This window comes from Chrysochloris asiatica, unplaced genomic scaffold (genome assembly GCF_000296735.1).
Source record: "Chrysochloris asiatica unplaced genomic scaffold, ChrAsi1.0 scaffold00116, whole genome shotgun sequence".
NCBI classification, from domain to species: domain Eukaryota; kingdom Metazoa; phylum Chordata; class Mammalia; order Afrosoricida; family Chrysochloridae; genus Chrysochloris; species Chrysochloris asiatica.
In genome coordinates, this window is record NW_006408634.1 from 9,073,843 (window position 1) to 9,095,312 (window position 21,470).

The window sequence follows — 21,470 nt, forward strand, 5'->3', positions numbered from 1 at the left end:
GCATTATCCTACGGTGCCATACCAGGTAGGATGTAGATATTGTCTTTATGGACTTTTATAAAGCTGTGATTCTTTATGGAAGCAGACTGCCACATCTTTCTCCCGTGGAGTTACTGGTGGGTTCAAACTGCTCTTTTCCTGTTAGCCGTCCAGTACTTAACTGCTGCGGTTACCAGGGCACCTTCCATAGAAAAGCCCCCTCCCTAAAGTTATCATTCTCCAAGGGATGCAACATTTCCCAGGTCTGAGAGCTCTAAATGTCTCCTACTAGTGTTATAAAGGAGTCCTGGTGTGGCGCTGTAGGATAAGCACTAGACTGCTAACCACAAGGTTGGTGGTTTAAAGCCACCAGCTGCTTCTTGGAAACCCTACACAGGGTCTCTGTGAATTGGGACCGACTTCACAGCATTTAACAACAGTGAACTAAAACCACAAGCTGCATCAAGCTCGGAATCCACAGTACTGATGCATTGTGAGATCTGTTATAAAACACTACGCAAACATTAGCTGACTTCCTTCATGAATAAACGAACTTACTGCATCTACCTCTTCTGGTTCTTGAGAAGTCATTCACCATGTTGGGGCTTTCATTCATTGGGCCATTTATTCAGCCTTCATTAACAAACAAATCAGCCTCCTATATCTCTTGGTTATGGAAAAGCCATTCATTGCGTCATTCATTGGCTCTTCATGAACAATCCACCTACATTGCCCTCTCCTACCTATTCCTTCTCATCTTCCCCAGTAGGCAGCTGTTTGCAGGTCTTGGCTTTGTCACTTAGTAATATGGGACCCTACTGGCCACACTTGTCATGTTTCCATTGCTATTCACACCCCTCGTCAACCTTGTCTCCATCTAAAACTCTAGTCCCCAGAGACTCTCTTACTTGATCTTGGGACTGAGATGTTGGAGAAATAGGAGTAAATGCTGTTTGGTGGTAGAACCAAAAAGCTAGGGGTAGCTGGCACCTTCTCAACGCTTTCCTTGCTCCGCTCCCAGTCATCATTCACAGACCTTACATCACTTGACAAAACAACTTAGAGCCGAGACTAAAGAGGAGGAGGCCTGAGTTATAGTACATGCTCAACCCTGAGCCCTGTTCTTTTGACAAATCTCTGCTTCAATCTGAGCAGGGAGAACTGTTATGTACAGTTGTTGAGGTTGTATACTGCACAAGAACATCATATCTAAGGAAATCTATTTACAGATTAGACATTGTAGATTTCTATGCCTATATCGCTACTGTGAGAATTTCCTGACTGTAGAAATAGTGTCTTGAAGAAGGGATACCTTTTTCTAATTTAACACAAAGGTATCACATGAGTGATGGTGACCCCATAGGCCTTAGTTTCTCCAAATGAAACATGATCTGTCAGGCCCCCAAACAGCACAACTGTTCTAGGATTCTGTGATTGAAACCTTACAATCCTCTGATGTCAAGGTTTTAAAGTTCTAAGCTTTCAAGATTCCAACATTTTGGTTATGTGTTCAACTACTAGCTGAAATGTTGGTGGTTCAAACCCACTCTGAGGCACCTCAAAAGACAGACCTAACAATCTGCTTCCAAAAGGGCACAACCATGAAAATCCTATGGAACAGTTCTTCTATGCACATGGGGTCACCATGAGTAGAAATCAGCTTGATGACAGCTAACAATAACAACATCCTTACCCCAATTGATGTCTGATTTGATGGTCCTAAGAGTTTTTGTTCTCAGATTTTCTATGTCCCTGAGCAAACAGGAGTCCTGTAGCTCCAGCTTTCTAATTGTTTGATACCTGGCTTCTAAGATCCCCACTTATTTTGTGAAAATTTTCACCCCTACAAAAAAGCTGCAAGGATAGTTTGATGAACCTGCCTATGCATTTCTCCCAGATCCCTAATTGTTCACATCTTGTCATGTTTCCTTTCCCTCCTTGAATATGTTGTTGTTGTTTAATGCCATTGAGTCCGTTCTGACTCACTGTGACCCCATATAGGATTTCCAAGGCTGTATAGCTTTGTGGGAGCAAAAAGCCTCATCGTTCACCAGTAGAGCGGTTGGTGGGTTTGCAGTCCAGTGTTTCCCATACAGAGCCAACACGCTTCCATCTCTATTACTAATACAGAGTATTACTAATACAGAGTAATAGTAATCATTGTGGGACTATAAGAGAGTGAACTGCAGAGAGCAAAACCTTTCACCTCAAATACTTGAGTGCCATCCCCTAAAAATAATGACATTCTCCTTCATAATTTCAGTATAATGATCACACGCAGGAAATTTAATATGGAATCGATATTAGTATCCAATCTACAGTCTGTGTGTACATGTCCCCAGTTGTCCCAGCAATATCCTTTATGACTCTCTTCCCTTCACCCTCCCTCCCCATCCAGAACTACTCATTCATTTGGTTGGCAGGGTTCATCAGTCTCCTTCCATCTGGACCATGACTTTCACAACCCTGACCCTTTTGGCCATGACCGGCCAGCTATTTCGTAGTTTGCATTTGCCTTGTTCGCTCATGATTAGATTCAGGTGGTGCACTGTCAGAAGGAATCCGAGGGTCCTCTTCATTGCATCGTATCAGGAGGCACACAATATCCATTTGGTCCATTACTGGTGGTTTCCAGTCTAATCGTTGGATAAAGATGGTGCTATGAGGGCAGTGGTGGCTCAGTGGTAGAATTCTCACCTTCCATGTGGGAGAGCTGGGTTTGATTCCCGGCCAATGCACCTCTCGCTCAGCTACCACCCATCTGTTGGTGGAGGCTTGTGTGTTTCTCTGATACTGGACAAGTTTCAGCAGAGCTTTAACACTTGAAAACATTTACTGATCACAAAGTACATTTCAGAAACAACGCTGAGCCCCTGACATGTGTGATGGGATGGATTGGGAGCAAATGACAGATGTTAGCGATTCATGAATACATTAAAGTCACTTATGCCTTCAGTCCTGCCTGGAGGAGCCTGCTCATCTCCTGGCTCATCCCCTGGCCCCTCCAGAGTTTCACCCTGACCAAGCTAATGCCACTGCCTCACTCCTCCCACTTGCTTCAGAGTCGTGCACACCCGTTCCTCTTTTAAACTGAAATCGGGTTATGTCCCTTACCTGCTCAGAACCATTCCTTTGCAGTAAACAGCAACGTGCTCAGCAGGGTCAACTAAGGCCCTTTAAAAGCTGTTCCCTCTCTTCTCTCACCTTCTCCTCTGGCTCCTCCACTCTCTAGGTCTCCAACACTCTAGGCCCTCTCCTGCCTCAGGACCTTTGCACTTGTCCTTTACCATCAACACTCTTCCCCCAGATCTTCTCCGTACAGCCCCCTTCCCTCCCTCTCTCTCCTCCTCTGTTTTTCTCCATAGCACCATCTCCACCAGACATTATATGATCTGGTGTGGCACTATGGGCTAATGCGCCAGACTGCAAAGCCATTTGAATTGCAAGGTCGGTGCTTCAAGCTCACCAGTTGCTCCTCTGAAACCCTATACCCATCATAGGGTCACTGTGGGTCAGAATTGACTCGATGGCACTTCACAACAACAACAACAATAATTGTTTATTATCTGTCCCTGCACTTGTATGAAAGTCCCACTAGGGCAGGGATTTTTGTCTGATCTGGCTTGGGGCCATTTCTCCCATACTTTTGACAGTGCCTGGCACACAACAGGCACTCCCCCAATCTACTGGATGAATAAACTGTAATTGAATCACTCGGTGTGTAATTGTCACTGTGATAAGGCTGGCAGTCCTATGAAAATTAAGGATCACTGGTAGTGTAGCAGATTATGAGCTAGGCTGTTAACTGCAAGGTGAGCAGTTTGAATCTGCCAGTCTCTCCGTGGGAGAAAGATGAAGCTTTCTGTTCCCATAAAGAGTTACAGCTTCAGAAACCCTATACAGCATCACTGTGAGTTGGAACAGACTTGATGGAGCACAATCACCACCTATGAAGGCAGGGCTTGGCCATTGCTCTATCCCAACCACCACTTGTCACAGGGGCACCAAGCAGGAACTAGGGAGTGTTCGTTGAATGAATGAAGGATGGCAGCTAAAGGAGTGTGAGTGTTCTCTTGGGAGCACAGGAAGGTTTTCTTGGAGGAGTGGCAAGATCAGTTCTGTCGCCGACTATACAAAGTGTGGTCCACAGACGAGGAGACTCTGCATTCCATGAGAACTTGTGAGAAATGCAATCTAAAATGATTTGTGTGCTCATGGAGGAAGGAGAGACTTGGCTATAGAACACTCCAGGAGGCCTCTCTGATCTGGGAGTTCACATGTGCTGTTCACTCTGCCTGAAATCTCCTTCAGCATTAAGTCCCCTCTTCCAGGAGTCCTAGCATGGCACTGTAGGATAAGCAAGAGGTTGGCGGTTCAAACCCACCAGCTGCTCCTCAGAAACCCTATACTGATAGGGTTGCTATGAGTCAGAACTGACTCAAGGATGCTTAACAACATCCAGGCAACCAAGCAGTCCTGGTGGGATAGTGGGTTGCTGCTAACTGCAAGGTCAGCAGTGTGAACCCGGCTGCTCAGAAGGCTATCTGCTTCAGTAAAGATTTACAGTCTCGGAAACCCTGGGGAGCAGTTTTGTACTGTACCCCAAGGTTGCTATGAGTCAGAATCGACTTGATGACACTGGGTTTGGGTTTTGTGATTCAGGCAGTCTGCCCTGATCTCTTTTATCATTAAGTTTCATCTGCCCTCCTGTCCTGCTATGGCACTGTAGGATAAGCACTGGACTGCTAACCACAAGGTCAGTGGTTCAAACTCACCAGCAGCTCCTCAGAAACCCTAAACAGGGTCCCTTGAGCCGTCCCTGGTGGGCGTGACTGACTCTGTCTCATTTGTTTTCTTCATCCTCTCCTCTGGTAAGCCCACCTCGATTGGCCTTCAATGTCACTTGGTTAATGCTTGTTCACCCTGGTCCTTCTGAGCGTTCCTGAGATGCCCCCTCCTCTAGGAAGCCTGCTGGACTACCCACACATCCTAGTACACACACACACACCAACACACACACACACACACACAGCCTTTGGCCAACCCTCACCCCCTTCTCTCTTGCTCCCAACCCCCACCACAGCGAGGGCACGCTGGTCTTCAAGCCAGGAGAGACCCTGAAGGAGCTGCGCATCGGCATCATAGACGACGACATCTTTGAGGAGGACGAGCACTTCTTTGTGCGGTTGTTGAACCTGCGCGTGGGCGACGCGCAAGGCATGTTCGAGCCCGACGGCGGCGGGCGGCCCAAGGGGCGGCTCGTGGCACCACTTCTGGCCACCGTCACCATCCTGGACGACGACCACGCTGGCATCTTCTCCTTCCAGGATCGTCTGCTGCACGTGAGCGAGTGCATGGGCACCGTGGACGTGCGCGTGATGCGCAGTTCAGGAGCGCGCGGCACCGTGCGTCTGCCCTACCGCACAGTGGAGGGCACGGCGCGCGGTGGTGGCGTGCACTACGAGGATGCGTGCGGCGAGCTCGAGTTCGGCGACGACGAGACCATGTGAGCGCGTGCTTGCACGGCCCAGGGTGGGGCGGGGCCTGGAGAGGGGGCCGGGCCTGCTGTTTGGTCCTGCGGTAAATTGGGGGGCGTGGAGAGGGGGAGGAGAGAAGGGCGGGGCAGTGCTAGTGCAATGGATGGTGTTGGGGAGGGGCTAGGGTAAGGGGCGGGACCATAGAAGGATCTGAGGCAAGAGGGGTGGAGCCAGAGCAGGGCAGTGCCCTGAAATAGGTGGGGCTGGGAGGTAGGACAGGGAGAGGGGACAGGACCAGGGTGTGGCAGTGACAGTGAAATGAATGAGGCTGGTAGGTGGAACCAACAGAGGTCCTGAGGTTTGAGGGGTGGAGCCAGGGCAAAGCAGCGCCCTGAAATGGGTGGGGCTCAAGGAGAGGGCGGGAAGGGGCCAGGACAAGGCAGTGACTGATCTTTGGAATTGTGGGTGGGGCCTTCAGAAGTACCGAGGTGACAAGAGCAGAGCCAGAGCCTGGTAGTGTCCTAAATGGGTGGGGCTGAGGAGGCAGGGCTGGGGAGAGGGGTTTGTGTCCAGAATAGGGCTGGTGTGCTATCAATGGTTTCCAACTCATAGTGACCATATGTGCAATGGAATGAAATCTCTCCCAGTCCTGTTCCGTCCTCATAATCGTTGCTATGTTTGAACCCTCTGTTGCAACTATGTCTTTCCATCACATCTAGGGTCTTCCTCTTTTTCACTGACCCTCTACCTACCAAGAACGCTGTCCTTTTCCAGGACGGATGCTTCTTGATCACATGTCCAAACTCCACGAGATGAAGTTTCACCATCCTCACCTCTAAAGAGCATTCTGACTATACGTCTTCCAAAACTGATTTGTTTGCCCTTTTGTCAGTCCATGGTATAGTCAATAGAATTTTGCTCACACAATTCAAAGGCATCAGTTATTTTTTGGTTTTCGTTATTCATTGTCCAGTTTTTGCATGCATAGGAAGCAATTGAAAATACCATGGTTTGAATCAAGCACACCTTAGTCCTCAAGGTAACATCTTTACTTAACACTAAAGACATCTTTTGCATCAGATGTGCCCAATGCAGTACATTATTTGATTTCTTGACTGCTGCTTCCATGGGCATTCATTGTGGATCCAAATAAAACTGCGACCTTTTCTCCATTTATCATGTTGCTTATTGGTCCAGTTGTGAGGATTTTGTTTTCTTTACATTGAGGTGTAATCCATACTGAAGGCTGTAGTGTTTGATCTTCATTAGTAAGTGCTTCAAGTCCTCTTCTGATTCTAGCAAGCAAAGTTGTATCGTATGCATGTCACAGGTTGCTAATGAGTCTTCCTCCAATCCCTATGCTGTGTTCTTCTTTATAGTCACGTTTCTCAGATTATTTGCGCAGCATACAAATTGAATAACTATGGTGAAAGGCTACAACCCTGATACACACATTTTCTTATTTTAAACCGTTCTATTCTAATGACTTCCTCATGATCTATGTACAGGTTCCTCATGAGCATAATAAAGTGTTCTGGAATTTCCAATCTTCACAATGTTATTCATAATATGTGGGTGTTACAACCCACCTAGTTGAATGTCTTTGCATAATCAATAAAACACAGGTAAATATCTTTTTGACATTTTTGCTTTCAGGCAAGATTCATTTCACATCAACAATGATCTCTCTCATTCCATATTATCTTCTAAATCCAACTTGAATATCTGGCAGTTCCCTGGCAATGGGCCACTGAAACAGTATTTAAACTATCTTCAGCAAAATTTACTTGTGTGTGATATTAATGATATTGTTGAATAATGTCCACATTCTGTGGGATCACCTTTCTTTGGAACGGATGCAGTCAGTTAGCCAGGGAACTAACTGTCTTCCAAATTTCTTGGCTTAGGTGAATGATCGTTTCCAGCATTGCATCTGTTTGTTGAAATATCTCAATTGGTATTTTGTCAGTTCCTAGAGTTTTGTTGCTCCCATAAGATTTATAGCCTCAGAAGCCCTATTGGTTATTATTGTTAAGTGTCGTCGAGTTGGTCCCAACCATAGTGACCCTGTGTAGGATTTCAAAGGAACTGCTGGTGGGTTTGAACTGCTGACTTTGTGGTTTGCAGCCCAGTGCTTATCCTATAGCACTACACCAGGAGTCCTGGAAACCCTGTAGATTCATTAAGAGTCAGAACTGACTCAGGGGCATTTAACAACAGTGCCTAGGATATTGATCTTTATGCGTTTCATTTAATTTTTGATGATTTTCAGTTTTCTTAGATTCATCCTTTGCGCATTCCAAGTCCCTGTGAAATGGATGTGTTTAGGGGTGGGAGCAGTGAGAATGGCGGGGTTGTAGGAGGTTCTGGGGTAAGAGGGGCTGAGCAAGAACAGGGTGGTGGGTGGGGCTTGGTAGGTGGGGCTGGGTGATGGGGCGGGGCCACGGCAAGTGAAAGGGATTAGGTGGGGCTGGGTATAAAGTGGGCGGAGGTTTGAAGGGTGGAGCCAGGACAAAGCAGTGGCCTGAAATGGATGAGGCTGGTGAGGTAGGGCAGGGTCAGCAGATGGGTGGGTAAGGAAAGAGGAGGCAAAGTGAAGAAACGGACAAGTAAAATGAGAGAATGATGGGACAGAACTGGGGAGAGGAAGGAGGTGACTGGGGATCAAGATGTAGGAAGGGGGTGAAGGACTGGAAAGGAGGGCGAGGTATGGGAGAGGGAAAATCCTGGAGAGCAGATGGAGGGCTAGGTGAGGAGCGATGAGATGGGAAGAAGGGATAGGAACCTGAAGGAAAAGGTGTTTGGGGAGTTTGACCAGCAGCTGGTGGTGATGGAGTGTGGCCAAAGAAGCGGGCTGCGAACAGCAAGGTCAGCAGTTCGAAACTACCAGCTGCTCTGCGGGAGAAAGAGGAGGCTTTCCGCTCCTGTAAAGATTTACAGCCTCGGAAACCCTGTTCAGGGTCGCTATGGGTCGGAACCGACTCCACAGCACATAACAACAGGGAAAAGGCGGGGCTAATGAGGTGGGCGGAGCCTGAGAGGCGGGAATTGGATAAGGGGCGGGGCTTGTGGTTTGGGGGAAAAGCCTAGGGGACTTGGGAGAAGCCTAAGGGGCGTGTGAGCGAGGCTTTGGGAAAAGATGTGGCAGGAATAGGGAGGGGGCTGAATCTGGGAGGCAGTGGGGGGCCTAGGGGATTGGGATTTGGGGAGCTGGAGTGGACTCACAGACACACGTGTAGACATACAGACTACAGAGATTGACACAAAGCCATTCACACTGTACAACAGGCACGTAGACACATACATGAAGTCACAGACATACACTGAAACAGAATGACGACTGTTCTCCCGCCCCCTTACCCAGATGCCCGCAGCCTCACCGCCCCCGCCTGCCCGGGCTGCAGCCGGTGCTCGTCCCCTGCCTGCTCAGCCCGCCCCCGCAGGCCCTTCTGTCTTCCTCCTCCCCTCTTCCGCCCCCGCTTCTCCCACCCGGTGGAGCCCCCACCGCGCGCCCTCTGGGCTTCTCATCCAGATCCTGGCTTCAGCTTTTCCCTGTTCCTCCATCTCTCCGTCCATCTCTGTCTCCCACTCCCCGGCTGTCTCCCGCTGGATCTCTCCCCAGGTCCCTGCCTCCTGACTCTGGTTAGGGTCAATCGCGAACTCTCCATACCTCTCCTTGTTCCTCTCTGTGTGTCTTCCTTGGTCTTTGTCATGCGCTTGTTCAAAACTTGAGTTGGGGGCCAGGAGCACCACCCCCAGGCCCCATCTCCCACACCCAAGATGCCCAGAGAATGGAGAGAGTTGTCTTTCTGCTTGTTCTGGTCCTTCCTGTAGTCTAACCCAATTCCCTCTTGCTGCTGCAGCCCCATAGCTCCTCTCCTCCCCCGAGCGCGGCTTCCCCAGGCTGGGACATCCTCTTTGTCCCCCGCCTCCGCCCGAACTTCCAGCTGTGACTTCAGAAGACAGAGAACAGGAGGCTAATTAGCGTTTAGGGAAAGTTTCCCTGGGAAACACATCCTTCCTCCGACGGACAGGCGCTAATTAGAGACGCTTCGGAGAAGGAGCAGCCGGGTTGGAGGGGCGGCCCAGGCAGGATCAACACAGAGATGCTGGGAGAGAGATGGGTGATGGGGAGAGAATGCTAGAGAGAGACAGAGCGAGACAAGGAGAGTCAGAGACAGGGGAGAGCTGTAGAACAGAGTCAGCTAGAAAGCCAAGCTTAGACACCAATAAGAGAAACTTGGAGGAAGAGAAAGACAGACAGCAGAAAGCTAGACAGACAGAAACACAGAAAGACAGACCAGTGAGACAGAGAGACAGAATCTTAGAGCCAGTAGCAAAAACTCCACTATTGTCCAGTCACATCTAACTCACAGTGACCCTGGAGGACAGCATAGAAATTTCCCGGAGGATTTTCTAGGCTGGTGGTGCAGTGATTTAAGGGTTAGCCCACTAACCCACCAGCTGCTCTGTGGGAGAAAGATGTGTCAGTCTGCTTCTGATGGGGCAGTTCTCTGTGCTGCAGAATCACTGTAAGTTGGAATAGACTTTATAGCAGTGGTTTTGGTTTTGTTTGGTTTGGTAATCTTTATGGGAGCAGATTGGCCAGGTCTTTTCTCTCACGAAGCAGCTGGTGAGTTCAAACCTTCAACCTTTTGGTTAGCAGCTGAATGTTTAACCACCAGGGTTCCTTGGCAGAGACAAAGGAAGAAGGAAACTGAGAGACAGAGATTCAGAGAGAGAGATCCTGAAAGTAAGAAAGACTGGAAGGGAGAGAGAGATGAATGGAGAGGAACTCAGGGAGACAGGGAGGAGAGCTCTATGATGCTCAGAGAGAAAAAAACATGGGACAGAAAGAGATGTGGAGAGACTGGGGGGACCAGAGGTCCCAACAGACCTCGGGGTGGAAATTCCCAATAAAACAAGGAGGATAAAGCATGAGGGTGACAGAATGTCAGGACTTGAAAGTAAGTCAGCTTCCTTGGAGCTCAGGAAGTCCTTTGCTTGTTTAGCTCAAGTCCTTCTTGCTGTCTTTCTCCTGCCAGTTGGGTTCCGCCTCCTCCTGCATCCCCCAAAGGCACCCCTGTCAGAGTGCTTATTGACATGCATGCCTCTCACTGCATGTCAGTGGATCCCCATGTGTGTGATCGAGCATGTAGGTCAGAGCTGTATGTGTATCACCCTGTCAGCGTGTCACCGTGTCGACAGCTGTCTGCCTGTGTCAGCGTGTGTGGGGTGCCAATCTCAGGAGACCCACCCTCTTCCTGGCTGCAGCATTTCAGCACCAAGGACAGCTCCAAGCCCACACTCCAGAGCGCGGGGGCGGCCTGTTCTTCACACCCACAGAAAATTTAAAATATCCTGGAACCAGGAGGGGGTGAGGATGGAGGCAGGCGCATGTCCCCACATGACCATCCTGTGTTTGCACAGGTGGTGTCGTGTCCTGTGTGCATTTCCGTGTGTCCAGATGTGTCTGTTGAATGACTGTGCATGATTATGTAGACTTTGTTTTTTTCTGTTCTCATGGGTGTAGACACTGAGAGATGGAGGCAGAGGGAGAGGAAAACACATATGGCAGAGAGACAGGGAGAAATTGAGACAGAGAGACCGCTGGGGAGTGAGAGACAGAGGGATGGAGCTAGAGAACCTGAGAGAGAACTGAAGGTTGAAAGAGAGAGACTGAGATGCAGAGAGAGATGGGTTGATGCTGTCCACTCAATCATGACTGAGGATTCCCAGATTAGGACTACCCCATAAATGGAAACAGATTGTCAGGTCTTTCTCCTTCGGTGCCACTGGTGGGTTTGAACCACCAACCTTTCCATTAACAGCTGAGCCCTTAACCAGGGCTGCTTAAAGAAAGACACAGATGGGGAAAAGCAGACCTCACGAGTCCTAAGGAGTGAGATAGAAGGAAGACAAGGTTTTGATGTTGCCATTGAGGGGCCCTGGGGGATAGGGGTGTCATCGAGGCTGGGGTGGGGTTGCTGCACTTCGTGGGTATCTGGGCTGTGCAGTTTCACCACTGCATGCGAATGGCTGTGGGGTGTGATGATGCGTGGGCTGTACGCTTGGCTGTGCTTCCTCTATCGGATGACTGTGTGGGCTGGGTGTTTGTGTTTCTGGGTTCTGGGGCCAGGCCTTGTGGGACCACATGGTTCCTACAACTCAGAGAATCTCTGGTGGCAGATTCTAGAGTTGTGGGTCTTTCTGATTATGGGGCGGTGTCTTGAGGGGTACAATTAGGAATTATGTGCCTGAAGGAAATGGATAACTTCTGGCCCTTCCTCCTCTGCCAGTCTTTGGTTACCATGGCAGCAGGGATGCTGAGAAAATCAATTAGCATTCGGTTAACCCTCCCTGTGGAGTTGGGGACAGAGGGCAGGAAGTTGAGAGCCTACTGGGCTCTAGTTGGGAAGGATTCTAGTTGACAAATAGTCATTGAGGGTCTATGACATGCCAGGTCCTTTGCTAAGTGCTACAGGGGGAGAGGGGCAGCAAAGAACGTACGTACACAAAGATAACTGTCTGGGTGGAATGCACATTTTAATGCAGGGAGGCAAACAATAAAGGAAGTAAATAACTGGGGTAGACAGTGTGTTCGAAGGTGATCTGGGGGAAAATAAATAACACACAGAGTAGGGTAAGGGGGCTGGGTGCTGAACTGGGGAACAGGGACAGACTTTAGTATTAAATAAGGTGCTGGAGCGGATCGCAGTGAGAAGGTGAAATTCAAGCAAAGACCTAAAGGACCTGGGGGAAGAGCATTCTAAGCAGAGGCCCTGAGGCACAAGTGGACCAGTAGCTGAGGGAATGAGAGGAAGGCAGGGGACAGGGAGGGTACACAGGTCAGATTGTAGGAGGGGCTTGGACTCTACCTTTTACTCCAGGTGAGATGGAACCCATACTCAAGTCTTGAGCAGAGGAGGAATGCAATATAACTTCGGTTTTATTGGGATCCCTCTGGCTGCCATTTGGAGAACAGACTGTGGGCAATGAGGACTGAAACCTGGAGATCATTTAGGAGGTGTCTGGGGAGTCCCCAGGAGCCCTGGTGATGCAGTGAGCTAAGCATTGGGCTGCTAACCCAAGGTCAGAAGTTCAAACCCACCAGCTACTCTGAGGAAGAAATATGAGGTTGCCTGTTCCTGTGGAGATTTAAAGTCGCAAAAACCTTATGGAGTTGTTCTACTCTGTCCTGTAGGGTAGATATGAGTTAGAATCAACTTGATGGCAGTGGTTTGGGTGGTGGAGTTCCTGGATGGCAAAGATGGTTTAATGCTGGACAACAGACAGAAAGATCAGCAATTCAAACCCACTCAGTGGTCTCTCAGAAGAAGACAGCCCTCTGGAGCAATTGTACTCTACAACACATGGGATTACCAGGAGTCAGAATCGACTTGATGGCAATGGAATCTATCTATCTATCTATCTATCTATCTATCTATCTATCTATCTATCTATCTATCTAATCTATCTAATCTATCTATATTTGAGAGACAGATAAAGACAAATGAAATAGGAAAAGACTGAGGAAGGAGATAGGTTGAAAGAGACAGACTAGGACAGAGAGACAGGGAGAAAAGACCCAGAAGTGGAGTCCCTCGATGATGCCAGTGGTTAAGACAAAAGGTTAATGGTTCAAACCCACCCAGAGGCACTTTGGAAGAGAGGTCTGACAATCTGCTTTTGAAAGAGCTCAGCCTTGAACATCCTAGGAAGTACAGTTCTACTCTGTAAAACATGGAGTTGCCATGAGCTGGAATTGACTTGACAGGAACTGGCTAGTTGACAGTGGTCCAGATGGAGGACGATGGTGGCTGCAAACGATGATGAATCTTGGGGAGAGGTCCAGACTCCAGATTCGGACAGATGAGAAATGTAAACACGCTCTACAAGGAGCTCAAATTGTCAGCATCTTCACCTATTTCTGGGTTTGTTTCTGTCAAACAGGAATAATAATAGAAACTCCCCTACGAGCTCTAAATGAGGGTATGGGTATCAAGTACCACACAGAGCCTAGGACTAAGTAAGTACTCAAGAAAACCAAAAGACCAAAAAAAAAAAAAAAATCACCAAACCAAACCAGCTGCTATCAAGTCCATGTTGACTTGTGGGCTGACTCCATGTATGTCAGAGCAGAACTGTGTTCCATCGAGTTTTCGATGGCTGACTTTTCTGAAGAAGATTGCCAGGTCTTTCTTCCGAGGCTCCTCTGGGTGGATTTGAACCGCCGACCTTTTGATAAGTAGCTGTCTGCTTAACTGTTGGTGCCACTTAGGAGCTATAATTCTCAAGAGACTGGGTGTCCGAATTTATCTGGTGAGTATCAGGTGAGGGGGTCTTATATCAGGTATTCTTCCCACCACCCCCACCCCAGGAAAACTCTTCAGGTGAAGATAGTTGATGATGAGGAATATGAGAAAAAGGATAATTTCTTCATCGAACTGGGTCAGCCCCAGTGGCTAAAGCGAGGGATTTCAGGTAAGGGGTCTTGGGTGGGCTGTGAGAGTGGTAAGAGGTCTAGGGTTGGGGAGGTCCCTTGGGGGTTCCTTCAGGTTGATGAATTGGGACACCCCAGGGAAGGAGCTCACTTTTTTCCTGTCTCTGTCTCTCCCCAGCTCTGCTACTCAATCAAGGTAAGTAAACTTGCTCTGGAGTTTGTCTGGCAATGGGCCAAGGGAGGAAGAAACTGGGCATGTGGTCAGAGCTCCAAGCTACCCTTCCAGGGTGGGTTTGATGCAGATTGGAGATGAGCTAAAGGTAGAGTTGGGGCTGAGTGAGAGTTAGAACCAGCCTTAGAGTTGAGGATGGGACTGGGTGAGAAGCTGAAGTCACAATTGAGGGTAGGGGGAGATTTGGGGTTTCGAGACTAGAATTAAGACTGAAGATAAGGTTAGAGGTGGAGAAGTAAGCCATAGAAACATGTCTGGGCTTATGGTGGGATAAGAGGAAATCATGCTTATGGCTGATTAGGACTAACGGAGTAGATTTAGGATTAATGTTAGGACTGGGTCAAGGTTAAAGTTTAGATAACTTTGTGGTGGGATGAAATGAGAATTTGGGATCATATATAGGTCAAAACATAGGATAAGCACTGGACTGCAAACCACAAGGTCGACAGTTCAAGCCCAGTTTCTCTGCAGGAGAAAAATGAGGCTTTCTGCTCCCACAAAAGAGTTACAGTCTTGAAAATCCTATACAGGGTCGTTAGGAGTTGGAACCAACTCAGTGACTCTTTAACAACAACAATAGAGTTTTATGGGGTTTGTGGTTGTAAGTAGGGATAAAAGTTGGGTCTAAGATCAGGCTTGGTGATAGGAACAGTGTAGTTTTGAGGTGAGAATCAGAATTGGGAATTGGGATCAGGATTGAGGTTAGAATATGATTGTATTAATTAGGGTAAGTGATACCAGCTGCTGTAACAACAACAGAAGCCCAAATCCCAGTAGTTTAATACAATAAACATTATTTTTCACTCAAGCAAAGTTTTATGAGAACGTTCCTGTTGGTGGGTGTTTTCTTCTTTGTGGTCACTCCATCTTTGGTTCCACCATCTCCAGGAATGTTGGTATTCTTACTTGAGCCTCTGCATCCTGCTGGCAAAGAAAGCAAGAGAATGTGGAGGCTCATATGGGAGTCTTTCATGGGACAAGACTTGAAGTACTAGTCTTCATGGCTGTCTTCATTCTATTGGTCATAGTCAATTTCATGGCCACACCCAATTACAAGGAAGACTGGGAAATGTAGTCCAGCTGTGTGTTTTTGTCTGTCTGCTTCACTCTTTCAGTACCTTCTTCTGTGACTTTCCTTCTTTGCTCTTCTCATCCTGTCTTCTTCTTCCCTTCCCTTTGTCCTCTAGTGCTTTCTTTCTTTTTCCATCCTTTTCTTCTCTCTCCTCCCTCCCCACTTACCTCCGCTCACCGTAATTGCCTCTAAAAACTGCTCATAGCCAATAGAAACAGGCTCATCTGAACATGTAGTATCTCTGCCATATGGTCAAGCCTTTTGCTAGTGATGGCACTAGGGTTGGGGTTAGACATGAGATTGGGACAGAGGTTTAGGATCAGGTTTAGATGGTGGAACCAAAGATGGAGTGACCACAAAGAAGAAAACACCCACCAACAGGAACGTTCTCATAAAACTTTGTCTGAGTGAAAAATAATGTTTATTGTGTTAAACAACTGGGATTTGGGCTTCTGGTGTTGTTGTTACAGCAGCTGGTATCACTTACCCTAACTAATACAATCAATCATATTCTAACCTCAATCCTGACTCCAATTCCCAATTAGGACTAGAGTCAGATCTAGAGTTGGAGTTTGGGAGTTTGGGGTTATTGATAGGTCAGGTTAGGGTGAGAGTTAGATTAAGATTGGAATTGGGGATCAGGTTTGGATTGAGAGCAGACTTAGGGTTGAGAGTGGAGTCAGAGTTGGTGACAGATTTGCATATGGAGTCATAAATGGAGTCAAGTTCAGGTTGGGAAACAGAGGTAGGATTGGGTTGGGGAAAAAAGTCAGCTGTCTTTGGGGAGACACATGATCTGAGGGCCAGGTTGTAGGTGGATCTGAGTCCAATAAACCAGGTAGCCTCTCCTTTCCTGACCATCCCAAACATACTCTAAAATATACCCAGAGCTTGAGTGTAGGCACCAGACCTCTACCCTTAAGGTTGGTGGTGATCTTATGGATGATAATAAACAAAAAAGCAGCTAGTGAATCTTTGTTATGTGCTCAACACTGTTTTAAATGATTCATATGATTTAACTCATGTAACTCTCACAAAAGGAGTCCCAGTGGCACAGTATTTAAGCACTTAGTTATTAACCAAAAGGTTAGTGGTTCAAACCCACCAGCTGTTCCACAGAAGAAAGTTGTGGCAATCTGCTTCTGTAAAGGTCACGGCCTTGGAAAGGCCATGGGGCTGCTCTACACCATCCTACAGGGTCGCTATGAGTCACTGGTAACGGGTTTTTTAATTGAACTCTCATGGCCATCCTATAATGTTATGTGCCGTGGAGTTGGTTCTGACTCATAGCGACCCTGTATAGGGTTTCCAAGGAGTCGCTGGTGAGCTTTAACTGCCAACCTTGCAGTTCAGATGACTTTGCAGTCCAGTGCGTTAACCCACAGTGCCACACCAGGTCTTGCAAAGCTTTTAAATCTTTACTTGAGTAGAAAGCCTCATCTTTCTCCCACGGAACAGCTGGTAGTTTCAAACTGCTGACCTTGAGGTTAGCAGCCCTACTCGTAACCACTAGGTACTGTAATTGTGCCCATTCTACCAATATGGAAACTGAGGCATAGAGAGGATAAGGCAGAGGCCACCATCTCAGCTTCATGGATCAGTTCATCAGGGCTAGATCTCTAGGCTTGGGGGAGAAGGTGTTAAGGAGGCCTTCCAGAGGAGAACAGACAGGGTTTTCCCTCTGGGAACAGAAAGTGAGGGAATCGTAGACCCAGTTAGTCTTCTCTGGAGTCTAACTGGCATCCCTGATGCTTCAGGGGATGGGGACAGGAAGCTGTCGGCTGAGGAGGAGGAGGCACGAAGGATTGCAGAGATGGGCAAGCCGGTTCTTGGGGAGAACTGTCGACTGGAAGTCATCATTGAAGAGTCATATGATTTTAAGGTGATTTTTCTGAGTTATTGCTGTCCTGGAGTTGTTTTCTCAGGGAGAGTACTTAGCAGGAGCCAGCCATGAGGGACACAGGACTATGGGGTGAAAGACAACCTTCAGGTCCCACAATCAGCACCATGGACGGCACACACCTCCCATTTCCTTCATGGTAGAGTCCCTGGATGGTGGAAACGGCATGTGATTCACTGCTAACCTAAAGGTTGGTGGTTTGAACCCACCCAGTAGCACCTCAGAAGAAAGTCCTGGCCATCTGTTGCCATAAATATTACAGCCAAGAAAACCTTATAGAGCAATTCTCTGTCACACATGGGGTCTTCACACATCAGAATAGAGTTGCCATCAGCGGATTTGGTTTGGTTTTATTAGAACTAGGATGTGGAAGATTGAAGACCTCTGAGAATGGAATATAAGCCCCCCGCCCAGCACCTGGCATGGAGCTGCCCTCAGGTGCTCATGATAATTGATCTTTCTCCATCCCATCCTCTCATCCCCAGAACACAGTGGATAAACTCATCAAGAAGACCAACTTGGCTTTGGTGATTGGAACCCATTCATGGCGGGAGCAGTTTTTAGAGGCAATTACGGTGAGCGCAGGTAAGTGGGGAGGGAGGAGAGAGAAGAAAAGAGAGAGAAAGCGCTAGAGGACAAATGGAAGGGAAGAAGAAGACAGGATGAGAAGAGCAAAGAAGGAACATCACAGAAGAAGGTACTGAAAGAGTGAGGCAGACAGACAAAAACACAGCAAGAGGAGAGAGATGAAAGGCAAGACAGACTGATGAAGGGAGAGAGACCGTGACAGAGACAGACAGATAGCAAAGGACAAAAAGAAACAGAGTCGAGAATTGCAAAAAGAAGGGGGTTAGAGAAGACAGAGACATACCCAAAGATAAATCCAGAGAAAAAGAGACAGAAAGACAAAGGGAAAAATAGGGAATAGGTCCAACAGGGAAAGACAGAGACTCAGGGAGATCCAGATGCAGAGAAAGAATAAGAGATACAGCAAAGGAATAGCCAGTGAACTGACAATCTGAGCAGAGGCTAGAGGATGGTTTCTGGGAGTTGGACTGAAGGGAAGAGGGGATTCATGCCGGTGTCAGATGTTGGGAGATGGAGGGCAGGTACAATGGTGTGGCCCCCAGACACAGCCTAGCCTCCTCTGTTGCCACGGAGACAGTCATCCGCCTAGTACTCTCCCACCTGTGTAGGTCCCCACCTTCCTTCCGCCTCCAACGGGCCTGCACTGCCGCCCTGTGGCCAAAGACATGATGATACTTGAATTTACAGATTGAATCTTGGAGCCCAACACCCACTGGCCTTTTATGGGTCAGATTGAGAAAATTGAGACTCGGTGGCAAAGAGGAACAGGCCTGAAGTCCCATGGGGAGTCCAAAAAGGACCAGAGTTGGAACTCGGGGGTTTTAATCCTTACATGACATCAGATTTCCTGTAGGGAGGCCCAGGGGAGACCAGCTGACAGAAAACAGGAGACAGAAAACACAGGAAGAATTGGGTTTGGAAAGGAATTGGGCAGTGGGATCTAAATTGGTGGGTGGAGGGATGCCAGGAAGTGGGCATGGAGATGGCTGGTAGAATGAGGTGCCTTCATCCTGAAGCCATGTTTCTGAGAGCTCCTCTGTGCCCAGCCCTGTGCAGAATATTGATGGCGATATGGTGGTAAACAAAACAGCCTTGACAATGTTCCTCTTGGGAAGACAGAGTGGAGGATCTCGGGGAATTCTGGGAGGCCACAGGGGTGCTTGACCCCACCTGGAAGTCAGAGAAGACTTCCTGAAAGAGGAGGCATCTGAACTGAATTTTCATGTAGAAACAGGAGGAGGGAGATGGTTGGGAGGAGGGTATCCTAGGCAGAGGACAGCCAAGTACAAACATTTAGAAATGTGAAAACTTATATAGCATATGTAAGGAGCCTTGATGGTGCAGTAGGTTAGGCATTGAGCTAGATTGAAGGTTCAAATCCACCAGTGGCTCCATGGGAGAAAGACAGGGCTATCTGCTCCCGTAAAGATTCACAGTCTTGAAAGCCCTAAGGAAGAGTTCTACTGTGTCCTAAAGGGTTGCTCTGAGTTGGAATTAACTCAATGGCAGTAAAGTTTTTGTTTTGTTTTTGGTGACATGACCGTTAGGCACTTGGCTGCTAATCAAAAGGCCAGTGGTTTGAACCTACCCACTAGTTATATGGGACAAAGACCTGGAGATGTGCTCCTGTAAAGATCGCAGCCTTGGAAACCCTATGGAGCAATTCTCCTGTGTCCTATAGGGTTGCTCTGGGTCAGACTTGATGGCACCACACCACCAATAACATGGCACATTTGGGAAAGGGCCCCTAGATTTGGGCATGGGGAAGAGGCAGGGTTTGAGGCTGGAGGTCGGCAGGAACCAGACCATAGGTTCTTATTGGCCACAGTAGAGCTTGGGTGATACGGTGAATGTACTGGAGAGCTATGAAAGGTTTGTAAGTGGGAGAGACTCATGGGGTAAGAGAGTTTCTAGAAGGAAGAGCCAGAGGGTGGGCTGTGATTTGAGTTGAGGCTATAGAAGCTGGCAGGGGATGGGTCATGCAGAATCTCAGAGGATGTGGTGCAGAACTTAGACTTTATTCTGAGAACAGTGAGGAGTCAGGGAAGGGACTCTTTGAGGGTTTAGCTGAGCTAGAGGGTGGAGCAAAACCAAAAGTATAGGCATGAGATGGTCAAACCAAAATTGAGACATGTTGTCACTTCTGGTTTCCTTGTTTCCTCTTTCTTCCTGCCTGGAACAGAGTCTTGATGCCTGGAGATGCAGCAGCTATGTTGCAACCATGGGGATAAAAGCTTAAAATGGGAAGGAGAAAGATAGAAAGGAGCCTGGGCTCCGTATTTCCTCCTACTTGAGCTTTATTCTGAGAAGAGCAGGGAGCCTGAGAAGGAACTGTTTGAACATTGAAACATTCCCTCTGGGCCTTGAACTGAACTAGACGGTAGAACAAAACCAAAAGTATAGGTACAGCCTATGTCTGGCCAGGGATTTATAGGAATCGGGTGATTGACTCAGAGGATAGCAATAATAATGATAGTGCTAACAGTAATAATAATAATGATTAGTATCAGTGGCAACCTGCTTCAACAACAAAGATGAAGGAGAAGAGGTTGATATTACCATGTATTGAGTGTATCCCCAGTGTCTTAGTGTTGCTTAATTAGTTTGTAATTTGTTCAGTAATTGCCTTGTGAATCTTTGGTATGTGATCATAAGGCTGTTTTGAACACGGAAGATGAAGGGCAGCTCTGGCTTCCTTAGCAGGTAAATCATGTCCCATCTTGTACGTGGAAGCACTTCTGCACATCCTTTGCCTCCCTTCCTAGTCTGTAAGTTCCTTGAAGGCTGGTCTTTGAAGACTCTCAAGCACCAAAAAGGGCTGTCAATAGTGTTGGCCACAACAGTAACAGTTAGGATGTGTCTGGCATGTTGAGAACTTGACATGCACTGAATCATGTGATCATTACAATGCTTTCAGCAAACAGGTTCATTGATTCCTCCCGTTTCTCAGATAAGCACCTTGAGGCTCAGAGAGGTTAAGATGCTGATTGAAGAGCACACAGCTGATAGGTGACAGATCCAGGGTTTGATACCAGGGAGGTGACATCAAAACTACAGGCACGATAACCACAGGTGCCTCTAGACAGGAGAAGCTGGAGAAGTAAGCAGGCCTCTTTGTAGGACCTTGACTGTCTAGCTCAGGAGTATGGCTCGGGTCTGAGGGCAGTGGGGAGCCATAGAAGAATTTGAAGCAGAGCAGGGAGAAGCCTCAAGGGATGCAGTGATAGACCCTCCCTCTCAAACATGTGGCCTCCCCGGCTCTGACCCTGGCCGTGTCTTGCTCCAGTTCAGTTAGAAAAGCATTCAGCAGCAAGTCACAGAAAGCTCAACCAAGAATGTCTTAAGCACACAGGAGTTTTTTCATGGAACCAAAAAAAGAAAAGAAAAAAGATCTGTAGGAGGCAATGAGGAGTTGGTATAGCAGCACAGTGGTCTCATCAAAAGCCAGCCTCCTTCTTTCTTTCTCCTTCCCATTCTCAGCTTTTGCCCTCATGGTTGCAACATAGCTGCTGCACCTCCAGGCAACAAGACTATGTTCCAGCCAGGGAAAAAAAAAAAGCAGGGAAGCCAGAAGGGACAACTCACTCCAATTTTAGTTTCCAATCCCATTTTCTCTGGGTCTTAGCAGATACCTCAGAAACACAACCAGGAAACCACAAAAACCATTTAGTTAAGCTTTCAAAAGTTCAAGTATTTACAGGCATACCTCATGTTATTGTACTTCTAGCAGATACTGCTTTATATGTTTATCTTAACAAATTGAAGTTTTGTGGCAATCC

The 21,470-nt window shown here is 47.7% G+C and overlaps 1 protein-coding gene across 1 annotated transcript in view; it reads left to right on the forward strand.

Moving 5' to 3' along the window:
* The window catches only part of SLC8A2 (solute carrier family 8 (sodium/calcium exchanger), member 2), a 44,124-nt gene that overhangs the window by 16,967 nt on the left and 5,687 nt on the right, over positions 1-21,470 (forward strand). Inside the window, exons 4-8 of the mRNA XM_006868234.1 lie at positions 5,063-5,485; positions 13,837-13,940; positions 14,078-14,095; positions 16,961-17,085; positions 17,589-17,688. Coding sequence (XP_006868296.1) covers positions 5,063-5,485; positions 13,837-13,940; positions 14,078-14,095; positions 16,961-17,085; positions 17,589-17,688 — 770 coding nt within the window. The remainder of the gene's footprint in view (positions 1-5,062; positions 5,486-13,836; positions 13,941-14,077; positions 14,096-16,960; positions 17,086-17,588; positions 17,689-21,470) is intronic.